At 46.5% G+C, this 26,482-nt stretch overlaps 1 protein-coding gene across 1 annotated transcript in view; it reads left to right on the plus strand.

Moving 5' to 3' along the window:
- The window catches only part of MSH4 (mutS homolog 4), a 77,786-nt gene extending 51,787 nt beyond the window's left edge, over window positions 1–25,999 (plus strand). Inside the window, exons 12-20 of the mRNA XM_075002573.1 lie at window positions 5,601–5,737; window positions 6,075–6,178; window positions 7,066–7,190; window positions 11,051–11,251; window positions 11,451–11,569; window positions 15,797–15,925; window positions 18,278–18,452; window positions 24,545–24,633; window positions 25,799–25,999. Of these exons, the coding sequence (XP_074858674.1) occupies window positions 5,601–5,737; window positions 6,075–6,178; window positions 7,066–7,190; window positions 11,051–11,251; window positions 11,451–11,569; window positions 15,797–15,925; window positions 18,278–18,452; window positions 24,545–24,633; window positions 25,799–25,990 (1,271 nt within the window). The 3' untranslated portion in view covers window positions 25,991–25,999. The remainder of the gene's footprint in view (window positions 1–5,600; window positions 5,738–6,074; window positions 6,179–7,065; window positions 7,191–11,050; window positions 11,252–11,450; window positions 11,570–15,796; window positions 15,926–18,277; window positions 18,453–24,544; window positions 24,634–25,798) is intronic.
- Window positions 26,000–26,482: the final 483 nt, after the last annotated feature.

Genomic DNA, 26,482 nt, shown 5'->3' on the forward strand with positions numbered 1-26,482 from the left:
ATGTCTCTGATGAGGACTTCTCGCACCTTAGACTTAGCTTTCAGCCTTGCAAGGTTAAACAGTTTCCCATCAGATCTTGTGTGCAGCAAGATGCCCTCTGTTGAAGATCCAAAGGCATGCTTCAGGAGGAGTGTGAAAAAGATCCCAAACAATGTCGGAGCAAGCACGCATCCTTGTTTGACGCCGCTCCTGATTCTGAAAGCATCCGATAATGCGCTGTCATATTGGATGGTTCCTCTCATGTTTTCGTGGAACGACTGGATCATCTTGAGTAACTGTGGAGGACAGCCTATCTTGTGGAGCAGTTTGAACAGACCATCCCTGCTGACCAAGTCAAAAGCCTTGGTCAAGTCGATGAAGGCTATGTAGAGTGGCTTTCTCTGCTCCCTGCACTTCTCCTGCAGCTGCCTTAGAGAGAAGACCATGTCAACGGTAGACCTCTCTGCGCGCAATCCGCACTGCGATTCGGGGTACACCCTCTCAGCAATCTTCTGGAGTCTGCCAAGGATGATGCGAGCGAACAGTTTACCAGTGACGCTTAGGAGGGAGATTCCACGGTAGTTGTTGCAGTCGCTTCTGTCTCCTTTGTTCTTATACAACGTTACAATGTTAGCGTCATGCATATCCTGTGGAACCTCACCCTCTTTCCAGCACAGGCACAGTAGCTCATGCAGGGTTTCCAGGAGTGTGTCTGCGGCACATTTGATTACCTCTGGTGGTATACCATCCTGACCAGGGGCCTTTCCTTCTGCAATGCTGTCGATAGCTGTCTTCAGTTCATCCACAGTTGGTTCTTGGTCCAGTTCGTCCATTACTGGTAGGAGCTCGACGGCATCGAGGGCTGCGTCAACCACAACATTCTCGCGTGAGTACAGCTCATAGTAGTGCTCAACCCAGCGCTCCATCTGTTTGGCTTTGTCAGTGATGACTTCACCGGATTTGGATTTCAGAGGTGCCATCTTGTTCTGGGTGCGTCCTAATACCTTCTTCATACCCTCGTGCATTCCTCTGAGATTACCAAAGTCGGCACAGGTCTGGATGCTGCTGCATAGCTGGAGCCAGTGGTTGTTGGCACAGCGCCTGGCTGTCTGCTGTACTGTTCTTCTGGCCTCTCTAAGTGCTTGCTGGGTACTCTGGCTTGGTGAGCGTTTGTACTCCAGGAGTGCAGCGTGCTTCTTTTCAATGACTGGAATCATCTCAACAGAGTTAGCTTCGAACCAGTCGTTCATGTTTCTAGCTCTTCTTCCAAACACTGACAAGGCCGTGTTGTAAACTGTATCCCTCAGATGTTGCCATTTGGATGTCGCATCGACGCCCCCACGGCCGCTGCGCAGATTTTCCTGGAGGGTCTCTCTGAACTTTTCAGCTTTCTCTGAGTTTGCGGTCTTTCTGGCGTCAATGCGGGGCCTTCCAGCAGGTTTAGAGCGGTACAGCTTCTTGGGTCTCAGCTTGAGCTTGGAACAAACTAGCGAGGGATCTGTATCACAGTCAGCACTATGATAGCTGCCTGTCAGAAGGACGTTTTTGAGGTTATTACGCCTAGTGATGACCACATCTAGTTGATGCCAGTGCTTCGAGCGTGGGTGTCTCCACAACACTCTGTGCTGTGGCTTCGTTTGGAATAATGTGTTTGTGATGCACAGATTGTGGTATGTGCACAGTTCAAGGAGACGCTGTCCATTGTCATTCATTTTTCCCACACTGAAGTGTCCTAAGCAGGAAGGCCATGAGGCCCAATCAGCTCCAACTCTTGCATTGAAGTCACCCAAGATGTACAGTTGTTCACGAGCAGGTATTTGTGCTACAGCAGTACTAAGCACGTCGTAGAACTTGTCTTTTACTTCTGGTGTGGCGTACAGGGTTGGGGCATAAGCGCTGATCAGGTAGACAGGACCGGCGCAAGTTTGAAGCGTGATCCGAAGAAGTCTTTCTGATCCACCCATCACTAAATCCACCATTTGTAGAAGGGTGTTTCTGACAGCAAAGCCAACACCATGCTCTCTGGGTTCTTCTTGGGCTTTACCCTGCCAGAAAAGGTTGTAGTCCTTTTCCTTTAGAGATCCCGAATCTGCGAGTCGCATCTCTTGCAGTGCAGCGATATCAACTCTGAGCCTCTTCAGTTTCTCGTTGATGACAGCGGTCTTGCGGGTGTCACTGATGGCCTGAAGATCTTCAGTCAAGCCGGTCAGCATGGTCCGCACATTCCAGCAAGCAAGCTTGAATTGTTGATGTTTCTAATTTTTGTTGATTTTCTTATTGGTTTGCCTGGTGCCCAAATTTCAGTCACTTGTCAGGTTCAGGAACCTTAAGCCTCACACACCCAGCGAGGCAGGTGAACTGTGACGGGACAGTACCCTATTGGCTGGGGGCTGCCCAGCTTGAGGCGGGCAGTGACTGTCCAGTGAGATGCGAGGATCTCTCCCACCGTCGAAGGCAACCCCTGGCGCTCGTTCTCTACGCCAATCGAGCAAGAGCTTATAACCGGTAACTGTTGCCTCCCGTGTTGATGCAACACTGTTCAGCGATGCCAGAGTACCTCTCCGGGCACGAGCCTGGGCACTTGTTATGGAGACTCTGGGCTGCCCAGACACCAGTGTCCCCCTCTCGGCTTTACTGATATAGTCCAAAGGAGAGGATAACCTCCACATCTGGTACCAGCTCAGCTGCAGGAGTTGCCGGGACAGTGCCAGAAGTTGACACCGAACCGCCTTCGGACTCCACTCCGGATTTTCTGTCAGGGTTTACTCCCTTAGCCTTTCTCCTTCCCAGGATAACCCACAAGGCAGTGGGGTGTGGAGACTGTGGTTAAGGATCCTACTACTTCATACCTCCCTGTCACCACATCACCATAGCTCCCTGTGGAGCCATGACCTCATATCCCCGGGACCCTCCTCCCTACCTTTCGCCCCCCCACCCCACAGCTACCATCACCACAGGACCCTCCCCAACCCACTACCCCCCAATCTGCTCCCATGTCCACCCTCCTCACTGCACTGGCCCCTCTCCCCCCAGCTGCTCTCAGTGCCCCCAGGTCCACCTTCCCCCATTGCTCTTCAGGCTCTTTTCTTCAGAGACTTCTTTTCCTGGTAGTGCTGCCTTGCAGGGCACAGGTGGAACACCATACCTGAAAAGGACAAACAAACACGGGGCTCCTCCCTCGGCGAACTCCCAGAGGCAAACTCCCTTCCCTGTTCGCTGCTCACCCCTTGTTCGCTGGGCTCCCTTCTTATAGGGAGAGCTGCTGGCTGGTCAGGCCTGGCTCAAAGCCTTGCCTCCAGTCTATTCAGCCCTTGAAGGCTCACCTGGCAGGGAACTCCCCCAATTCACACCTTGCAAACTGCTCTTCTCTGCACAGCACAAGCTCAGGCTCCCTTGTTTGCTGGGGGCCCACAAGTGAAAAGAAAAAAACAAACCCCAATCACTCCCATCCACTCACACGGCTTCTGACTGAAACAGAAAAAGACACTTCCCTCATTCCCTTTGCTCACCAGTCCCAGAACCTATGGGGGGCCCAGCTAGCTGTGTTGTGGGGTCAAAAATGAGGCATTCAGTGTGGAGAGGGGTCTTTTGGAAAGCAGGCCTGATGTCTGGGCTCTGAACGGGAGGGAATGTGCAGGAGTGGTTGGGGGATGAGCGGTCTGAGAGGGTGGGTGCAGGAGCGGGCTGAGGATGGGAGGGCTGATCAGGAGGCACAGTGCACCCAAGCTACAGAACTGCACCTTCTAGCCCCAGGGATCTGGTGGCCAGGCAGCATGGTCACTGCCCCTGCCAGCCTCTAACATCTGGTGTCTGGGCAGCACAGTGGCCACACTCCCAGCTCGAATCTCCCCTCACCCTACAACCCCATGCACTGAGCCATCCCATAACTTCCAACCTCATGCCCCAAGCCCCTCCATACTCCATACCCCGCCTTGAGTTCTCTGCACCTCCAACCCACTGTCCTGACTCCTGCACCTCTACAGCACTGCACCAGTGCCCTAACTACTGCACCCCTGTTCTCTACCAAGAGCCCCCTCACTTCTGTGTAGAAAATGTACCTCTAGGGTTTAGAAGTACCAATGACCTGGAACTATGAAGCGAGGGGAGAAAAAGTGGATTGTTTAGATTTATGAAAGAGAGCCCCAGATCTATATATTACAGTTACTTGATGAATAAAGCAGGGTAAAACACCACAGACATGAAAGTGGATTAATCTGAAATTTACTCGGATGAGAAATCTTCTTTTCCAGCAAAAGGACAACCCTCTCCTGACACCCCCATGACAAAATATGACTATCTTTAAAAATAGCCTATGAATTCTCCTGTTCTCAGGTGGAACTTTTTGTCCACCAGTTTTATAAAGCTAGTGCTCTTATTTGAATGATTTACTGAGCTCTATCACCTCCACACACACATTCTTTCAGGGCCCTGGCAGGACTGTCTAATTTACTGGATTTGGCATCTAGATATCTACAGGATGCCTTTATTGCTCAGATAACACAGTGAGTTTTATAACATACACATTGAACCTCTCTAGTCCAGCACTCTGGTCCAGCAACATTGGGATTCTGGCATGATTTTAGTTGGCCCAATTTCTGCTTAAATTAGGTGTGGCCAATTTTCCCGTGGTCCTATAAAGTTTGTTTACAGCCATGAGTCCTGGCTCTCAGTGTTCTGTGCTCTTACTTAGCTCTAATTTACCCCTAAATGTCTTCTAAGAGCCCAGTGAGTAGTAGAAGTTTTGGTAATGGTGCTAAACAATATTGACCTCCCATGGTTTGGCAAGTTCTCTGGTTCAGCACCAGTTGGGTATCAAGGTTCTGGACTAGAGTGGTTGTGCCTGTACTAGCAGATTTACCTGGTGTTGCTCAGGTCCTTAACTCAATTAGGGTGGTGTTGGGATTTTTGGGAAACTAAAAGGAAAATGTACATACTTTATCTAAATGATTGTACTTATCAAAAATACAGTGTTATTTTTATGAAGTTAATGTTTATTTTGGATTTTTTAAAAAAGGATTTGTTAAAATTTCCCCTTTTAATATTTTTAGTAAATTTTTAAAAATGGGAATTCCATCAAATGCATTTTTCCTTTGTTCCTATAAACTTATCATTCACTATGCTTTAACAAAAAAAAAAAGCTGTAGTCAATTTTGTTCCAATGACATTTTCTTCTAGGCTTCAAACCATAAGCATTGATTTAGCTGTGCCAAAATAGAGCACTACTTCAGATTTCTCCATTTTATCTCTTTTTCTTAAAGGTTTTTTGAGAAGCAATCCTTTTTCAGGTTCATCCTATTTTTCTGGCTTATCCTGGTTCTGTCTTTTTGAACATTTGCTCAGTTCTATTGATTCTGGTGACGGTCCTTGATTTGGTAATTCTGTTTTTGTCTATTTGGTTTTATGAGAATTAATCCCATTGCAGGTACATCCCATTTTCCTGGTACGATGAAACCCTTAAGTTGCTTTAAGTTATGATAAGAGGAAGCTGCATATGGAATTTGGTGATCCTAGCTCTTACTGTTCAGGATGAGTTCCTGATCAAACAGACAGACTCTAAAATACACAGTGAATTAGATTAGATAATATTTCACTTACGGCTGATTTTCTCCCATATTATTTAGGAATGATAACACAGTTAGGAGAAAAATACAACCTACCTTTGAAAATGAGTTTCAGTTCTGCTCGTGGATTTTTTATCCAGATGAATGCAGAATGTGCAGCATTACCTAATGGTCAGCTTCCGTCAGAATTTACAAAGGTATATATTCTGGATGTATTTTGTCATGAAAATAATGACTTCAGTGACTTTACATAATAAATGAGAAGATAATTTATTTAACCTATATTCTTTTATATGGTGTTCTAAATGTCTACATGTGGTATATTATTTCTTGATAATATGAGATATTGTAAGGTTGTTATTCTCATATTTGCATTTTGTTTTCTTGTTTTTTCATATTATTTTATTTAGGAAAAGTGAAATAAGATAACTCTTTGTCACTTGCTTTCCAGATTGTTGCTACTATGTTTCTGGAAATCTTTCTTTATATGCATTTATTTGACATGTATTACTTTGAGTTTGAATTTCCCTACAGATCACTAAAATGAAAAATGCATATAGTTTTACTTCAGCAGACTTAATTAAAATGAATGAAAGGTGTCAGGAGTCCTTGAGAGAGATTTATCACATGACCTACTTGTAAGAACATTTCAAACTCTTTAATATTTGTGTTAACTTGATTGATTTGCCATGTTAACAAATAGTTGTGAGATTTTCTAATATAATTTCATTGTTAAATTATGGTGTCTTATAAAAGCAATCCAGATTTTAGAAAGAAATGTTCTTCATGAAGGAGCACATTAAAAGGCTAAATATTATTCTGAATTATTATTAAAATTGGTAGACATATATTCATTAAAAGAGTATTAATCACATTTATTAAACATTTTTGTGGAGTATTAGCAACACAAAATGACACAATGAGTATAGCAATTTGGCAATGTGTTGCCATTATTTATATTAAGTATGCCTTTGATTTGAAGTAGAATTACCTTCAGTTTTTCCATAAATTATTCTTATGTAAGGACCCAAGGGCATATATTCTCTTTTCTTCTAAATTATAAAAGCTAACATAGGCTGTTTTTTGGCTGCATCTTCTTTTGGGGATCATGTGAATAATTTTAAAAATGAAGGACTCAAAAAACTAAGAGTCAATCTTGAGGGCAATAGAACACCATTGGTTCCAAAGCTGTATTTGTATCAGTTTTACACATGCAGCTCTCTTTCAAGCCAGCGGGAGTTTGCATATGCAGCTACTTTTCAAGCCACTTGGTGGCTAATCAGTGGACTGGGCACTAATAGATTGCCCAGGCCTAGAAGTTGCTCCCCAATAACTTACCAGTAAACTTTGGGAAATTCACAGAATTGTCCATGTTTAAAATTACTATGGCAATTATGAAATGTCTGGCGTCATGGTATCCAAGTACCATACTGACAATTTGAACTTAATAGTTGCTTTATTTCTGTAAACTGTAAAGCACTAAAATGTAGGGTACAGTAACTAAATCTGTGCTGTTTACTTGCAGAATAGTGTGTAAACTACTGAGTGAAATCTATGACCATATTCATTGCCTTTACAAACTCTCTGACACTGTGTCAATGTTGGATATGTTGCTGTCATTTGCCCATTCCTGCACTCTTTCTGACTACGGTAAGTGTATTTCGAATAGATGGTAAATATTAATATAAATGTGTGTGAAGCTACTCCCCTGTTTCTCAGTGTTTATCAAACTAGAACTGGATTTCAGTTCAATGTATGAATTACTTTTATAGCTTCATTTTTCCTACTGTGCTTTCTCTTTTTATTCATGTACTCTCCCACTTGCTGCTCAACACAATCTTGGCATGTTAATTTGAGCATGGGGATAGGGGGTTTAAGATGTTTCTTTTCTGCAGTAGATCATGAGGGCTTGTATAAAAGATGTAATCGCTTTCAGGAAACAGCTTATTAATTCCTCCAAGTACACTGTCTTTGCTGATTTGATAGAAGTCAGGTCTTTTACACTGCAATATCTTTTCTGATCCTTTCACTCTTGCTTGTCAAGGGATGACTGCCCTTTCAGAGAGAATTAGGGATAGTCTGCCCACGACTAAGGCTGCTAAACAAGCATTGGTGTCTAAACTTTGGACTGGGCACTAATTGATTGCCCATATCTTTTTATTGCTCAGTTAGAGGAGTACCTGGCTTTAATAAAATTACCAGAACTTGATATGGAGAAGGTGTCAACAAGGAGCAGTGTGTGGAGAAGAGACTCTAGGGCTACGGCTACACTAGGACGCTACATCGAAGTAGCCTATTTCGAAGTAACAACATCGAAATAGGCTACTTCGATGCGTATCATCCGCACATCCTCCGGGGCTGGTGCCGTCAATGTTCAGTGTCGAAAGGAGCCACCCCGGAAGGAAAAGCAGAGCCTCCACACACACAAGTGCTCCCCTTTGAAATAAGGGGCCAGGAAAGCCCACAGACGGGGTCAAAGGCTGGACTAGCCCTTCTGGGGCAACAGCAAGCCACTCCTTTGAAGAGCCCCTCCTAGACACACCCGGTCTGCGCAGCACGAGGTCTGCAGAGCTCTAGCCACACTCTCACAGACTGACACACAGCAGCCATGGACCCTCAACAACAGCAGCAGCAGCACCTGGAAGCCTTCTAGGTTGTCTCCCAGAGAGCAAGAGCCCTGCTAGGAGCTGCATGGGAGGCAGCCCAGCAGCTCCTGCCAGGGGGGCCCTCCCCAGGGGCAGATGAGGACACCCTGACCAGGAGGCTCCTCTGTTCCTCCCCAGCTGGGTGCTCCGCTGCCTCTGGAGCTACCCCACCAGCTCCAAGTGGTGGGAGCAGCTTGTCATGGGGGAGTGGGATGATGACACATGGCTGTGGAACTTCCGCATGCACTGGCAGACCTTCCTGGAGCTCTGCCAGTGGCTCACCCCTGCACTGAGGCACCAGGACACCCGGATGTGGTGCACCCTCCCCGTGGAGAAGAGGGTCGCAATAGCTGTCTGGAAGCTGACCACTCCAGACAGCTACCACTCCATGGGACACCAATTTGGAGTGAGAAAGGCCACAGTCGGGGCCATCGTCATGGAGGTAAGGAGCCCTGGGCATGCACCCACTGGCGGAGGAGGGGGGCCCAGGTGTGGGTCTGGGAGGGAGGAATGTCAGGGAGGGAGGGGGTCAGGTGGAGTCCTGGGGAGGGAGGGATGCCCTGGGAGGGAGAGGGCTGGGTGTGGGGCCGGGGAGGGAGGGAGGGACGTGGTGAGCAGGGGGGTGCCTGGGAGGGGAGCCTGGGGGGAGGGGCCTGAGGCACCTTGCACACCCTCATGGGTGCTTGTGTCCCCACCCCACAGGTGGTCCATGTGCTCAATGCCTTACTGCTCCAGCGGGTCATCTGAGTCAGGGACCTGGACGCAGCTGTCACTGGATTTGCTGCCATGGGGTTCACGAACTGCTTTGGGGCCCTTGATGGGACCCACATCCCCATCCATATAGCAGGGGAAGATACATAAACTGGACGGGCTACCACTCCATGGTCCTTCAGGCCATGGTGAACAGCAGGGTCACTTCCAAGATGTGTACATGGGCTGGCCTGGCTGTACACACGACACCTGCACCTTCCAGAACGCGGGTCTTTGCTGCCTGCTGGAGGTGGGGACCTGCATCCCCCAGAAGACACCTCATGGCAGACATGGCCAACCTCCTCCAGCCATGGCTCATGTGCCCATACACCGGCCACCTCACTGCCAGCCAGGAGCGCTACAATGCCCGACTGAACCACGCCTGCCAGGTGGTGGAGAGGACCTTTCGGCCTCCTGAAGGGCTGGTGGTGGTGCCTCCTTGCCCACCTGGATGTTGGCCTCCAGAACATCCCCCAGGTTGTGCGCGTGTGCTGCACGCTCCACAACATTGTTGAGAGTAAGGGGGAGGCCTCCGTTCAGGGACAGGCAGTCAACACCGGCATGAGCTTCCCCCAGCTGGCCGCTGCACCCAGTCGCCAGGCCCACTGCGAGGGGGGTATGGGTCCGCAAGGCCCTGCGGGCCCATTTTGATCAGGGGGACCCCATAGCACCTCCCTGGCCATCCTCAGCAGGCCTCCTGCACACCGCTCCCACCACCCACACACTATCCCACCAACAAGCACTCTGCTCGGGTTCTTTGAAAAATAAAATTGTGGATTATTGAACAGTGATAAAACTGTCTGGTGGTACATGCACAACAAGAACTGGAACTAATATACAAGTGGGGGGACAACTATATACAAATGGGGGGGCCAGTGGACAACGTAGCTGTCAGCCCATCAATCTGGGGTGGGGGTAGAGAGGTGTAACCCCTGGCGGGTTCGGGTCACGGGCCTCCCCATCCACGGGCCCCAGAATGGCAGGCTGGGAGATGGGAGGACCGGCAGGTATGGCTGGGGTGCCTCCACCAGCCGGTCTTCAGCCCCAGTGGGCTCCAGTCTTGGGGGGCTGGCAGGTGGGGCAGTGGGTGAGGCAGGCAAGATGGCAGGCAAAGCAGGCGGGGTGGTGGGGCGGGGGCAAGGCAGGCAGGGCGGGCATTGGTTGGAGCAGCAGGGAGGGCAGCGGGGGGCAGGAGCCAGACGACAGCCTCCCAGAGCAACCCAGCTATGACCTGAAAGACCCCCATGAACTCCTGCCACGCTGTCCGGCGCCAGGTGGACTCCTCATGGTCAAACCACAGCCTCTCCTGGGCTACCTTCGCCTGCTGCCGGAGAGCCGCCAGGTCCAGCCTTGGCAATGTGCCTGACCTCTGGCGGGCTCTCAGGGACCACGGAGGGTGCCTGGATGCCTGGGGCCTCGGGTGGTGCAGCTGCGGAGAGGGAGAGAGAGGGAGGGGAAGGCTGTTAGTACGGTGCCCTGGCCCATGGCCGATGCCCCCCGTCCCCCCTTGGGTGCTGGGTCTCTGTCCCCCGTTGGTGGGTGTGGTGTCCCTGTTGGGAGTGGGGATGAGGGAGGCCCTGAAGTAATCCCCAGCCAGGCTGGTCAGGGTAGGGGCGGAGTGGGGAAGGGATGGGGTGTTCCATTTTGGGGGGATACATTTGCATTCCTTGCGTCCCTTCCGTGCATGGGCCTGCACAAGGAGGAGGACTAAGAGCTTCATGATGCAGACAGGATACGGAAACTGTGTAAGTGAAGACCCCCAAATCCAGAGCTAGGCATAGAACTAAAGGCTCATATGGAAGGTCTTTTCCTGTTTGCAATATTTATTTTTGTTAATTAAAGGGAGATGCTTTGAACAAGCTTGTTTGGACTTGTTTATAGGTACAAGTAGGGGAAAAGAGAGGTAACGACTTGCAGTACTTATACTTGGCAGAGGAGTGAAGCCAGCAGCTTAAATGGCAAAATGTTATCCTACAAGAGTGAGAGTAGCAGGCGCAGATCTCTACTTCTGCTCTTCATGAGTGATTCTTATTTATTTAAAAAATCCAACTTTTTAATAATTGCTACAGTTTTCTGTGTCTAGTAATTAACATTTCTTATTTTTTCTTGGTTTAGTTCGGCCAGAATTTACTGATACCTTAGCAATCAAGCAGGGATGGCATCCTATTCTTGAAAAGATATCTATGGAAAAACCGGTTCCTAATAACACTTACATCACAGAAGGCAGCAATTTTATCATTATTACAGGACCAAATATGAGTGGAAAATCGACTTACTTGAAACAGATTGCTCTCTGTCAAATCATGGCACAGATTGGTGAGCAATAGTTTCCTATATGAGTATTCTTTTGTGCTATTCATATTGTTTTCTCGTGAAAATGTTACTATTTACTAAGTGGAAAAATGTGTTTCTAAAAATAAGATGAGATTTCATCTGTGCATTAAACAAGGCCAATTTTTAGCAATGGTGTTGCTACCAGTTCTAACATAAAATAAGGTGTGCTTTTATTTTGCAGGCTCTTACGTCCCAGCAGAATATTCTTCATTTAGAATTGCTGAGCAGATTTTCACTAGAATCGGTATGGATGATGATATAGAAACAAATTCATCAACATTCATGAAGGAAATGAAAGAGGTACACGTTTATTTTAGTATCAAGGGTCTTAATTAACAATAAGCTGCGTACAGTTTACATCAGTGTATGGATATGTATTTCATTGGACTAAAGCACTTTTATTTTAGCCAAGCACATACCAGTGATATTGCAGGAGTGTTTGGTTCTGCCTCTGCTTATGAGACTGGACTAGGTGCACTTTCAAGGTCCTTTCTAGCCCCACTTTTCTGTTATTCTGTTTATAGAGAATGCAGTCAAAGAAAGCTTCTCTTTTGTATTTCTCTTCCCTATGGTATGTCATGAAGAGAGAAATATCTTCTACAAAGTTACTCCCCAGGCCATTTAGGGATTTACAGGTCAAAACCAGCATCAGAAAATCAACTCAGAAACTAATAGGCAGTCAATACCAGTCACAGAACTTAACACAGTATTATTGTGTAATGTGAATCACTGCTATTTTTGGGGAAAACAAACTTTTACTTAACCAGTGAATTTTGTGTTGGCTTCAGTTTGCACATGAATTTAATATGCTTCCCCATAGAGTTCATTACAATACTCCAATACTGAGGTGAGTTATCTGAAGGAAATATTAACTGCTGTATGGTGGTTTGTAGAGTGAAAAAGCCATCTGGATGTTGCTACTATATGATCCATTAGTAGATGCTCAGAGACTAACTAGAGGCAGGTGATGACAACCTTGTACCATCTGCTCTCCACTCTTATATGCTAAAGCACAACAGATATCATCAAGTCAGAATTCAAACGTCTCCCAGCGAAGTTCAAGATTGAACAGCAGTGGAAAAAGTGGCTTTTGCAGAGTAACTAAAGAAAACGATAAACCCAGTTCTAAGAATTTGTGTATTGAATTGAAGGTGTATCCAAACCTAGAGGTGACAAGCTTGCTTCTGTTATGTGAGACTACGTGATTAATGTCATTGTCCTGCAAGAAACTCAAGAACCATGTTGCCATATTGCTGACTACATAGAATCATCTACTGCCATCACCCAAAACACAGCTTTGCTAAGTGCATCAAGCACTGTGTTGAGAATTATCCTTCTATTTCTTGGAGGTTTCTCCATCTCAGTAGGAATCAGCAAGATAGCTGTTTAATGTGTTTAAACCACTGAATACAGTGACTGTGTTCTCTCCCATTAACCACAGTCTGTCATCTGTCAGTCTACATATAGGTCATTGACTTCCATAGCCACCACGCAATGCAGGGCTATGCTAGTAATGATGCTGTTGGTGAGGCACTTGAGGAATTACTATCAAATGAAGACATATACCTTTTCTGTGTGGCATATACCTTTCTGCCCCCTGGAACAGAGACTGCAATCCAGAGATCTGTTTCTTCACTAAAGACCAATTGAATCCCTACTAAATATGTCTAGTGCTACTCTTTATCAGCTTTGCACATAGCTGGCGTTGACTGGGGATAATCCACATTGGGTTTGAACTCAGGTCATCATGTCATTGCCCAAATGGCAATAGAAGTTTCCAAGGGTAATTGTCCAGGATTCACTGCAACAGTTGAGGCCACCATTGATGCAATTCTACTGAAGCCTTGAAATTTTCAGTAGGTCCAAGAGGCTTATCCAAATAGCAGCAAGAAAAAAAATCTCTCTCACAGCCAGCGAAATTGATATACCTCATACTAGAAATTAGAAACAAAGAGGTTATTAAAGAAGAACAAAATAAATACTGCAACACCCCTGCTAGAATCACTGAATCCAGCATGCCATCAAAGATTATTCAAGATGGTTGAAGGTCAGGACTTTACTTATTCCAGCTACAAAGCTTGCATCAGGTTGGGGCTGCAAATCTAGTGAAATGTCAAAAGCTGGTCCAATCGTAGAAACCCTTCTAATGAACTTAAAAGTACTAGAGGACAAATTGACTAAGCATAAGATGCATAGAGAGCTCAAACACATAGTCAACTCACTGCCTTGCCCCAGTCCCCTTATCATTTCCAATCACCAGGGAGGAGGGGAGTAACCTTGAAAGAATATTTCTCATATGGGCAGCCAGACCAAAGGCCACTAAAGGTATGTCTACACTGCATATTCCTTTGGGCAATGTGTATCATCCGTACACTACATGCTCTTCTCCCTCCAGCAGTTTTAAGTATCAGTGTAGGTGGTTAGGTGTTGTTTAGATGAGTATAGTAAAGACATGCCTGAACCCTCTGGATATATACCCTACATAGCTATCTACTCACCCAAGCAGTGACTCCCCCATTGACTGTCCTGCAACTTCCGTCTCTTGGAACCTCCTGGGGTTGCTGCCTGCAGAGCCCAACTATGAAGGCAGCACAGAAGTGAGGGTGACAGACCCATGATTTCCCTATAACATGTTTGCAGTCACCCAATCTCCTGCTGGATCAGGACCTTGTGGTTACAATACCTGACATTTCAGGTTTAAACAGATGAAAATGTGAAAGTTACCAATTTTCAAATTATATGGCTGTGAAATTGTCCATAATGGACTGTGAATTTGATTGGACCCTAACCATCAGGCTGATCAGGCACAGTAATATCAATGTCACAGCCATGGCTTCCCATCCTAGTCAACCCACTCCAAATTTGTTGTTATATGAGGGAGCAAGGATAATAATAATAAATATAATGTATCAAGAGTCCAACCCAAGTAAACTGTTTTTGGCTTGAATTTGAAGAGTTGGGTTTCTCCCACAAAGATCATTGGTAGGCATGGTAAAAGGACGTGAGTGCTCCATACAGACGCCTCATCGAAGATGCAACTGAAGAGCCCACTTGCTTTTCACTCACATGGAGAATACGCTCCCCTTTGAACTGAATATCCACATCACATTGCAGATTTGCATAGTCCTCCATAAATGTGGAATGATGCACAGTCCTATCTGTGAGTGCAGAAATGACTTCAATCTATAGAATCCCTTGTCAACCATTGGCCCAAATGATCATACATCAGTGGTATTTCTTCCTTCTATTCTGCATCACCTGAAGCAATCAGTTAGACAGATAACTTAGATCTGGGCATCAAGCAATGCTGTTTTTAAGCCATATGAAAGAAGAAGAGTTTAACCAGACCTTTGCGTGCAGGTGTTAATAACTAGGACGACTGGACTTCTCTGAAAGCTGGGCAGAAAAATAGTACCAGTAACATTTTTGTTTTTTTTTTAAATTTAAAAATAGACCTTCTAGAAAATAAGATAGAACAATGAACAGCTATCCTCTTCTTTACTTGTTTCTTCTCTCTACAACTGTCCTCAAACTTTCTATCTTGCCTGCCATCATCTTTTTTTTTTGAAATTCTCAATGTGGGTTATAGCCTTTAATACCTGCTCTCCAGCTAGCAAGATAAAGGTGAACAAGATGTTTAAAAAATTATTCATAATAGCATTTCTATAGATCATGTCACAGTTTCAAGATCATTATCTCTGAACCCACTTTAACAAGAGTACAAATCAATATTCCATTGGACATTAGTCTTCACGATTCATTCGATATTGTACCTGAAATTATTTTTAGTCCAATACTCCATCAGAGACCTGATTTTCACGGAAAATTACGTATTTAGAGATGAAGAGGTGAACGGTTTTCTAGCAGTTTTTGTTTGTTTTAAAATGTCAGCTGTTTAGAAACTGTTCAGAAGTCCTGAATCTTATGACAGAACTGTGTTCTTTAAAATGCTAAATGACACTAAGGCTACGTCTACACCTGCCCCAAACTTCAAAATGGCCACGCAAATGGCCATTTCGAAGTTTACTAATGAAGCGCTGAAATGCATATTCAGCGCTTCATTAGAATGCGGGCTGCCGCGGCACTTCGAAATTGACGCGGCTTGCCGCTGCGCGTCTCGTCCAGACGGGGCTCCTTTTCGAAAGGACTCTGGCTACTTCGAAGTCCCCTTATAGGACTTATAATATAGGAATAAGGGGACTTCGAAGTAGCCAGAGTCCTTTCGAAAAGGAGCCCCGTCTGGATGAGACGCGCGGCGGCAAGCCGCGTCAATTTCGAAGTGCCGCGGCAGCCCACATTCTAATGAAGCGCTGAATATGCATTTCAGCGCTTCATTAGTAAACTTCGAAATGCCCATTTGCGTGGCCATTTCGAAGTTTGGGGCACGTGGAGACACGGCCTAAGTGAAGTAATTCGAAGTACTCACATTACTAGTGAAGTTTTTGTTGGTTTATTTGTTTGCGGTTTTTTGGGGGAGGGTGGTTTTAAAATTTACTGCTAGAGATAACAAAGTATTTTTTTCTTTAGATAACTTACATAATTCAAAATGCTAATAGTAGGTCACTCATCATAATTGATGAACTTGGCAGAGGTACCAGTACTGAAGAAGGTATTGGCATTTGTTATTCAGTGTGTGAATATCTACTGAGTCTGAAGGTATTTTTTTTAATATTTTTAATAATTTGTCTCTAAAATTTGTAATTATTTTCTCACTCAGCCTTGAAGTGGTGCTAAATAAAAACATTTGCTCATACTCCAGTCTTCATTTTATGGGCAATTTTGATCTAAATAATACTGGTACACTTACTGGGATGTATGGATATATGGGAGAGTCATCGACAGATAAGAATAAAGACAAGTATGCCATGCTTTCTGGAGTTCTGATCCTTGTCCTACGTTTACCCCATCCCATTCCAGTCACTGGATCATCCCTTGAACACACTTCTTCTAATCCTTGGCCCCATCCATGTTCCTTTCTGGACTTTCTACTGGCCAAGACTTTGCTGTAGTATTTACAGCTTTGCAAGGAGTATACCTAGAATGAGATTGACCACAGTATTCCTAACACTGTTGTATGGTAATTAGTTCTATGAGAGAAGTATCTATCTATGAGATAAATTGGAGGATTGGGCCAAAAGAAATCTGATGAAGTTCAACAAGGACAAGTGCGGAATCCTGCACTTGGGACAGAAGAATCCCAAGCATTGTTACAGGCTGCGTGCTGACTGGTTAAGTAGCTGTGTAGCAGAAAAGGACCTGGGGATTATGGTGGATGAGAGGCTGGATATGAGTCAGCAGTGTGCCCTTGTAGCCAAGAAGGCTAACTGCATATTGGTGTGTATTAGGAGAAGCATTTCCAGCAGATCTAGAGAAGTTATTATTCCCCTCTATTTGGCACTGGTGAGGCCTCATCTAGACCTATGTGGAGAGGCTCGGGGACTTGGGTTTGTTTAGTTTGCAGAAGAGAAGAGTGAGGGGCAATTTGATAGCAGCCTTCAACTTCCTGAATGCGGGCTCTAAAGAAGATGGAGAGAGGCTGTTCTCATTACTGACGAGTGGCAGAACAAGGAACAATGGCCTGAAGTTAGAGAGAGAGAGAGAGAGAGGTGTAGGTTAGGTATTAGGAAAAACTATTTCACCAACAAAGTGGTGAAGCACTGGAGTGCTTTACCTACAGAGGTGAAGGAATCTCCATCCCCAGAGGTTTTTAAGTCCTGGCTTGACAAAGTCCTGTCTGGCACAATTTAGTTAGGGTTGATCCTGCTTCAGGCAGGGGGCTGGACTAGATGACCTTCCAGCCCTAGGATTCTATGATTCTATGAACTCTGCAATATTTGGTCAGAGATTCATAGGGTTGGAAGAAACCTCAGGAGGTCATTGAGTCCAACTCCCTGCTGAAAGCAGGACCAATCCTGACTAAATCATCCTTGCCAGGGCTCACCCAGGCAAAACTCAAAAACTCCCACTGTTGGCTTCTTCTTTGTTCATTGCTTAAACACTTCTGTTTGGCTTTCCATATTGAAAGCAAACTAACCCCTTCAGTTTTCTCAGAAATTAGAGTTTATATATCTGAGTCTCCAAAGGGAATTCCCAACTGGCTGATCCTTTCCCAAAATCTGTTGGGCTCCTACATCCCTTAACTTGAAGTACTTAGGCCAGGTTCAGTGACTTACTGAGAGAAACAGAAGAGGCCTTCAGGTGGGGAGGAAACTCTGATTACTTCCCAGCTATGTGATTAACTTCAGTATGTTGTCAAACTTTTACAGACTGCACATAGGCTGGATTCTTACCCCGGTTTGGTTTGAAATGTTCAAATATTTCTCATGGCTATAACTGAAGGATAATAGATAATATCAGAATCTTTAGGCAATTTTGTGAAAATTCTTAACACTGATTTTGATAAAATGGTATGAGAGGAAACTTTCTATCAGTGGCTAATCAGATATTCCAAGTTTTTAAAGATCCTTTAGGTCATCCAGTCCATCCCACTGCCAGTAAAGGATTGTATCCTAAATGCATGTTTGCTATTTCTTCCTAGTCTAGTTTAAAATATGCCATGTATTGAGACTTACATTGTTCCATAGTCTAATGGATCTCACTTAAGCTTTTTTCTGATATAAAGTCTAAATGTCCATTTTATGTCATTAGGTTGATTGAACTTCTTATATTGAACAGACAGTATCACTTAATTTAAAAATGAAAGGGCTCATTTAATATATTTTTCTTTGAAATTACTTTAAAACTGTTTATAACTGGAGATTTCTTTACTGTTTTACTATAATGGTGCCCATGTGTATAGTACCAAATAAATAGGCCTCTTCATTCTGTTTATTTTTAGTAATTTCAGGGCTTTTTTCAAAGCAATGCATGCAGATTTAATCATCAATGATAGTCAGACTGCTAAATCCGTGTGTGTGTATAAATATAACTTTTAAACTTGTTCTGCTTAAGTATAATGAATTTTGAAGGATTACTAAATGCCTACAATATTTCTGTTGTCTCATTTAGGCATTTACTCTGTTTGCTACACATTTCTTGGAATTGTGTCACATAGATGCTTTATATCCCAATGTGGAAAACTACCATTTTGAAGTGCAACATGTCAGAAACAGTGCTGGAAATAAGGAAAATATTACATATACCTACATACTTTCTAAAGGACACACAGAGGAAAAACATTATGGTAATGGAATACAGTATTGATATTAATAACTTACTAATAAGTACTGAGGTTGTATTAATCCACTGGAGTCTAACATTCCCATGATCCTCTGATGATCATTCCATAACATGAATATTTTTTACATAGTTAACTGTTGCAGGTTAAAATACTGTTCCAACCATTTTTATATTTTAAATAGTTGTGTAATAAGGTGTGACAGAGTCAGGCTAGAAGGCTAGTTTATAAGGGGAGAGAGGCAACACTAAACAAGCAGAGAGGGGCTGGCTAATTAGCAGATGGCTATTTCAGGGCAGCAAGGAGCCGCTGACCTGTGGAAGCAGCTGAGAAGGGTCTGCTATAAATCAGCTAGGCCAGCTGAGGTCACTTGAGGCTGCCACAGGACTGGTTAAAAAGCCTCACTGTTGGGAGGAGGGGAGGTGAATGAAAGAACACACAACATCGGGCTAGCAAGGCCAGGAACAGTGGCCATGGAGAGGGATGTGGCACACCCACCACCAGTGGCTGGCTGAGCCTGCGGCTGGCATTCATGACACTGCCCATGGGATGATGAGGCCGTCGCCAGCACATCCTCCCTCTGCTTCCAGAACCAGCTCATGGAGTGGTGGCTGCAGCTGGAGGAGACCGACCAGGCCTGCTGGTGGGAGATCTGGGCCGAGCTGCTGAGGATCTGTGGCCCACCAGTAGGGCCCTCATGTGGCTGACAGCCCAGCCTTCCAACCCCAGCCACACCACCTCCTCCCTTACCCACTGCTTTCCCCACTGACCTCCCTGCCTGCTGCCACTTGACCTCTCCCCACTGCCTTACAGTGCCTCAGCCACTGGCTCCTGGACACAGTGGGCCCACTGAGCCGGTTCCCTCTCCCCCCAGTACCTCCGCTCCCCATGCCAAGTCCGAGCCCACATCCCATGCCACTACCTCCCTGTGCTCCTGGCCCCATCTCATCCCCAACAGGGACCCTAGACATGGGGAGGGTGGGGTGGGTGCAGGCACCATGGCTCATGGGCCCCCTACTCGTGCAGAGGGGTGAGGGCCACCACCCCTGTCCCATGCTCCTGGAGCCAGCAAGAAGTTTTGTCCCAGCAGGACCCTCATGCATGTTCCCTGCCTGCCACATCCCCACAAGCCATTCAAAGTGGCCAGTTTTTGGGTGAGCCTGTGCATCTCTGCATGGCTTGAGCTTCTTGAGCAAAGGCGGGGGAGAGATCTCCATGCACTGTGTCTGGCCACAAGCAGAATTCTTGCAACTGCTGTTGGTCAGAAACCAACCAGTGGGACCTGCCTGGGCCAAACTTGTGGACACAGATAACTTGTGGTGCTCCCCCACCACTCCATGGCACGCACCAAGCAGAATTGCACATGCTGGCCCAAGCAACTGGACAGTTTGATGTGTGGGGATGCGGAAGGCAGGGAGCCTGCCTGAGGGTCCTTTTGGGCTGCTGGCTGGGCACCACCTAGCCAGAGCCTGCACCTCCTGGCCAGAGCCTGTACCTGGCACCCCATCCCTTATTCCACCCCAACTCCCTGTCCTACGTCACAATTCCCTCCTGCCGCAGGTCACAGCCCAAACATTCTGTACCCCCTCATGCATCCCTGCCACAGGTCATAATCGCCTCCCGGCCCACAGCACAACCTGAACCCTCTGCAGCCCTGCCCCAGGTCACATCCAGTTTTCCCTGTAATCTGAGTGCTTGGGTGGCTGCCCAGAAGAGATTCAGGTGCTGCTTAGCAGATTAGCAGAGTGCCCACAGCCATCCACAGTGGGCAGCATGTGTTTCTATTGGTAGTGCACATCCTTAAATACATTAGGAAGATAAACGTTGGAATGACTTACCAAGGGATGTTGTGGAGATTTTTAAGAGCAGGCTAGATAAACACCTGTCACAGGTGGTCTAAATAATATTTAGTCAGTCCTGCTTAAGTGCAGAAGAATGGATTAAAAGACCTCTGGAAGTCCCTTCCAGTCCTATGAATCTATGTGTAACCCTTCTGCTGGAAGGAGTCAGCAGCAACCAAGGCCAGGTTCAACATCTAGGAGTTCCTTTTTATCCATTTCACACAGAACCAGCTCAAGCCCCCACCCAGTAGCCTGGGAAATTCACACACCCCTGGGTGCCTCAGAGAGGCAATGCTTCCCCACTCACAAGCACACAATCTTCGTGTAGAAAAGAAACTTTTAATGAAAGAAGCAGAAAAGTCAATTGGCATAAGCTTGGGAAAATAGCACACCTAGCGTTCATAACCAACCCTTAAGTAACTGTCCCAGCTCAAATGGATTGAGCAGTGTCCTCGGCCTCTCAGGCTCACCAGTCCAATACTGTAAACAGCCAATCCACACACCCAAACTTTCTTCATACCCCCGTAGGAGGGTGAGAGGGAGGCCAGGCAAGGCAGGGGTTAAACAAGGCCTATTTGCCCAATGAGCTCCACCCCGGTTCACCAGTGGCCAGTGTCAGGCCTGGAGGGGTGTAAAGGGAGAGAAGCCAGCTCAGTTTGGGGGCTGACCAGCAAAGAGGCAGGAGCAGGCTCTGAGGCAGGAGGCCCCAGGCTAGAGCTGCTACCCAGTTAACCAGAGGGTACAGCCCAGGACCTTCCCCCAAGTACTGAGAGGAGTGGGGAGCCCCTGCCAAAAGGGGGAACTAGATTCTTGGGGCCACACACCAAACTCAACCCATGGATGCTTGGGTGGGAGCTGAGGACCCACCCAACAGGCCCTGGCCAGGGGGCCTAACCACTAGGCCACCCAGGCCCAGGTGTGAACTGCTCACGTGTTCTGGAGGATATGGGTATAGCCCCATCCCCGTGGAAGGCCCATCCTACTGTGCCAGCCATAGACCCTGCAAGTGCAAACCACTGAAGCAATGAAGCCCCTGCTGAAGTGGATGGTGGAGCAACAGGCCAGCCAGCAGCAACAGCTGCTCCAACAGATGGCTCAGCAATAGCAGCAACTAATTGGGGAATTAGCAACCCACCAACAACAGCTGATGCAGCAGGTAACTTCTCTGGTACAACCCTGAACAGGCCGCTGGCACCAGCACCAATCGAACTCGCAAAGATGGGCCCGGAAGATGACCCAGAGGCATTCTTGGAGACCTTTGAGCAGGTGGCCACTGTAGCCCAGTGGGCCTGCGGGCAGCCATTGTGGCATCCTACTTGACAGGGGTTGCCCAGACTGCCTGTCAGGCACTGGATGCGGTGGCTCTCCAGGACTATGCCCGAGTCAAGGTACCTGGATCCTCTGGATATCTTGGAAGAGACTTTCTGTCAGCGCTTCCATGGGGAAGTACGGGCCCTGGGAGCCCGACCTTGCCTCATCACCCAGAAGCTGCAGGACGCCTGCTGCAGGTGGTTGAAGCCCGAAACAAAGTCCGGGGTGCAGGTAGCCGAGCAGGTCCTGCTGGAACAGTTCACCCAGATTCTGCCCTCTGGGGTAAGCGAATGGGTGATGAAGAACCGTCCGGAAGATACGATGGCAACCATCCAGTTGATGGAGAATTATCTAGCGGCCAAGTCCCCAGGGATGACTCCCTCTGTAGCCCCCAGGTCAGTCAGAGGCACCCCCAGCATGAGGAGTGGAGGGGGGCCAGGGGTCAAAAGGCCGGGGTGGGCCCCAGCATCTGCTGCTCCTTCCTGGGACCCAAAAGACTTAGAGTTACTGGGCTAACCTTGGGTTTCAAACCCTGGGCCCTGAGCCAACCCATCAGCTCCCCCATAGGGAACCCAACTGCCTCTCGGACAAGGTAACAGTGACCCCACTCATGCCCCAGCCTGGAGATCCAGTTCCACCTCCATCCCTGCCACAGGCCCCTCGAGGAGACCCCCCAAAGGCCACCCTGGACCAGCACTCCTACTTCACATGTGGGGGCAATGGGCACTGGTCCCGAGACTGCCCATACATGGAGTGTAACTTTGGGAAGCTCTGGACCCCACAAACACAGGCGCACCCCCAAGGCCCTGCCAAGCTGACTGCCTGGTGTTTGTCAATGGGACAGAAGCATTTGGGCTGATTGACTGAGGGTGTGCCCAGGCTCTGGTTTGGGAGGCGCTCGTGCCTCATGTAGGGCCTCCCCAAGGCACCATCAGGCTGCAGTGTGTCCATGGGATTGTGAAGGCCTATCCGTGCACCCGGGTGACCCTATGGGTGGGAAGGCATGAAGAACCAGAGATAGTTGGGCTGGCTCCAGCTCTTGCCTGTCCGGTAATACTGGGTAGAGACTGGGGACATTTTCATGAACTACTAGCAGGACTTGGGAAGCCTTCAGCCAGGGGGTGGCAACCCCAGCCGTTCAGCAAGGGAAAGGCAGGAGCCGCAAATCTGGCTGGAGTAGGGGAGGTGGCGGACCTAGGGGAAGGGACTTCCCAGGGGCCAGCCCTAGCCCAGGTGGACCCGAGCCCCCACCAACTGGAGAGGGAGCCACCTCCACTGCCTGAATCTGCAGTCCTCACATGACCCTCAGACTTTGTGGGGGAAGCAGTGGGTGGATGAGACACTGAGCTGCGCATATGATCAGGTGGCAGTAGTGAATGGGGAGGCCACCGGAGCCCATCCAGCAGGACAGTTCCCTCATTTTGAAATCCAGGGAGATCGTCTCTACTGCTTGGAGAAGGACCCACAGACCGGAGAGGTGCACCATCAGCTCCTAGTCCCGTGGCAATATCGGAGAGAGGTCATGCGGCTTGCCCACACCATCCCCATGGCGGGACGCCGAGGGAGAAACAAGACCCTGGCCCAGATCCTGGCCCACTTCTTTTGGCCTGGCATCCACAGAGAGGTTGCAGACTTCTGTGCCTCCTGCCCAGAGTGCCAGCTCACAGACCCTCATTCCGTGGAGAAGGCCTCATTAGTTCCCCTCCCACTCGTGAGTATACCCTTCAAGCAGATTGGGGCTGATATAGTCAGGCCCCTGGAGAAGAGTGCCGCTGGATACTGGTTCTTCCTTGTTGTTATTGATTATGCAACTCGGTACCCGGCAGCAGTGCTGCTACGCTCCATGAGTGCCAAGAGGGTGGCAACTGAGCTCATGAACATCTTCGCTTGGGTCAGGGTCCCACGGGAGATCCTAACGGATCAAGGGACAAACTTTATGTCCCAAATGGTGCAACAACTTTGCCGGCTGCTAAGGATCAAGACCCTCTGAACGTCCGTCTACCACCCCTAGACCCATGGGCTAGTAGAACGTTTCAATCAGACTTTGAAGGCCATGCTCAGCAAGTTTGTGCTGACGGATGCACGTCACTGGGACCACTTCCTCCCCGCCCTCATGTTTGCTGTTCGGGAGGTGCCCAAGGCCTCCACATGGTTTGCACCCTTTGAACTCCTGTATGGGAGGCAGCCGCGGGGGATTCTGGACCTAGTAAGAGAGATGGGGGAGGAACAGCCCTCCCAAAGCAATAATGTGGTGCAATATGTGCTCAACCTACGTGAGAGGCATGAAGCTCTAGGGACATTTGCCCAAGAAAACCTCCTCCAAGCACAGCAGGCCCAGGAGGCAACTTACAACAAACAGGCCAGACTCCGGGAGTGTCAGCCAGGGGATCGAGTGCTACTGCCAAGTACCGACTCTAAGCTCCTTGCCCGCTGGCAGGGCCCTTACGAGATCATCCGGCAAGTGGGCCCAGTGAACTATGAGGTAGACCAGCTGGATAAGCATAAGGGGTGGCAGATCTACCATGTAAATCTCTTAAAGCCCAGGAAGGGCTACTAATCACACTCTAACCAGCAGACCCAGAACTGGGCAGAAGGGGCAGGACCTAGGGAAGTCAGCCCTCAGTGCTGCGTAGACCATGGCACTGCCCCCTCCGTCACAGCTGTTTGCAGCAAGAGCTGGTCTTCAAAAGTGCCTGGAGCTCTGCCTGGAGCTTTGGCAGCAGAGGTCAGAGCTCCAGGCCCTTTTGACATGCTGGGCCCTGGGGCAACTTTTGTTCCCCTGCCATCAGCTGGCCTGCTTTTAGGAAAATTAGTTGATTTCAGATATGGAGGAGAGGAAACTGATAGTTGGATGAAAACAAGTCATTTTAGATCGACATTTTGATTAAGCTAACAAGTCATCCTGGCACAGACAGTTAAAGACTACTTCATATTTTTCATATTTAGGATTAAAAGCTGCAGAAGTTTCTTCTCTACCACCATCAATAATTTTGGATGCTAAGGAGATCGCAACTCAGATTGCTAGACAAATTTTGGTATGTAGCAATTTACATTAGTCAATTTATGGTCTTACAAAATACATAACTCCAGTATACTCATGTATTGTCTGTTTGATGAAAATGTAAGTAGCGCAGTGATATATTAAAAAAGGACATGTGTACGTCACATAAAAATAAGAGCTAATGATGTAGGACAAATGTATTACTGGTTATTGAGAATTTTTAAAGTTAATGTTTAAATTACTATCAAAACAAAAAAGCAGTCCAGTAGCACTTTAAAGAGTAATAAAATAATTTATTAGGTGGGACAGATGCACTTCTTCAGATCAGCCAGCTGGCCTTTAGCTCATGCAGTAGAACACAGGGCTTTAGCTCCTATGATTGCAGGTTCAATCTCTGGTGCCAGTGACCCAGGTCTGTTGGCATTACATATATTTCATGCTCCAATTAATTAGTGCTATAATCAAGTTGTTTAAATTACTGTGGGAATGGGACAGATCTTTTTATTTTTTAAAAGCATCATTTTCCCAAGAACTCTTGCAAAAAAAATCATTAATTTACAGTAAACTGTCTTAACTGGCATTCTATGATCTGCAACTCTCAAATAAATGGCATTTGAACAGTAAGTAAATTTTAATAATGTTTTCCATAGGTACAGTATAGTGAAAGTAATTACAAATAAATACAGTATAAATTTACAGTGTACAATACTACTGTTGTTGGTAAATAAAGCACTCTGCATACATTTTTATTTGTTAATATCTCATCTTGTTTTTCCTTTAGTGTTATGTATTGCTAGGTAAACCTCTATTATCCAGAATATTTGAATATCTGGCAACTTGCCGGTCCCAGTGCTGCTGGATATGAAAGAGTTTACTCTATTTATATTAGCCTTTTACAGAGAGAGAAGCTGTTTGTAGTATTGATTTAAAATGAATTTTTCATTTCATTCTGGTTTTAGGTCAAGAAAGTAGACATTTTGTTTTAGGGAGTGGTTTTAATGGTTTGAAGATCACTGATAAATGACAATGCAGAGCAATGTTATTACTATCATGAAGTACTGGACATAGTTTTAGAGCTAATCTGCAAATGGTACATCAGCAGACATAAAAATGTAATGGGCAGAAAACAGCCAATATTCCTTCGTCAATAAATGAAAATGTGTTCACATTTTAATGAATATGCTTATTTTTAAGAACAGCAAAAGCAAAGAGCCACTCCTGAGACATTAAGACAGAGGGCTGTATACCATCTAGCAACAAGGTTGGTTCAGACTGCAAGGAACTCTCGATTGGATCCAGACAGTTTGCGAATATTCTTAAAAGGCCTGAAAAAAAAGTATGAAGCTGATTGTCCTGTGTCTGGACAAGCACAGACTCAAAGTGGACAGTAATTTATAGTTTACACTGGGGGATTAATTTATTTGGTGAGGACCAGAATATTTTTCTGTATCATTCACTTGTATGTTTTTAATTTTTTAAAGTTTTTCATTCTCAACATAAATTATACTCGTTTCTGAAGCATTGCATTCCCCATATATGGGTATAAATAGTTATTCTGAAGATTTTTTTGAAATATGCAGCAATTTTTTGGTAAAACTCTTGGTATGTCACTAGTGGCCAGGAGTCCCTATATGTTTTCTTCTGAAGAGGTTACATTAAGAGACTGTAACTATTGCTAAATGCACAGAAAGCAGAAAGACAGACCTGAAATAACACTTTCTCCGGTGTGTGTCATAATTATAAAGAAGCATTCTTGAATGTTACTTGTAACTGTAGTACTTGAAATACATGTTCAGTCAAATGTAGTTTTAATGTTAATGACATTCCTTTAATATCCATTTTATTCAAATCCATTTTGCTTGAGATTGGTGGAGACAATGCCA

Source organism: Carettochelys insculpta, chromosome 9, assembly GCF_033958435.1.
Source record: "Carettochelys insculpta isolate YL-2023 chromosome 9, ASM3395843v1, whole genome shotgun sequence".
In the NCBI taxonomy this organism is placed as follows: domain Eukaryota; kingdom Metazoa; phylum Chordata; order Testudines; family Carettochelyidae; genus Carettochelys; species Carettochelys insculpta.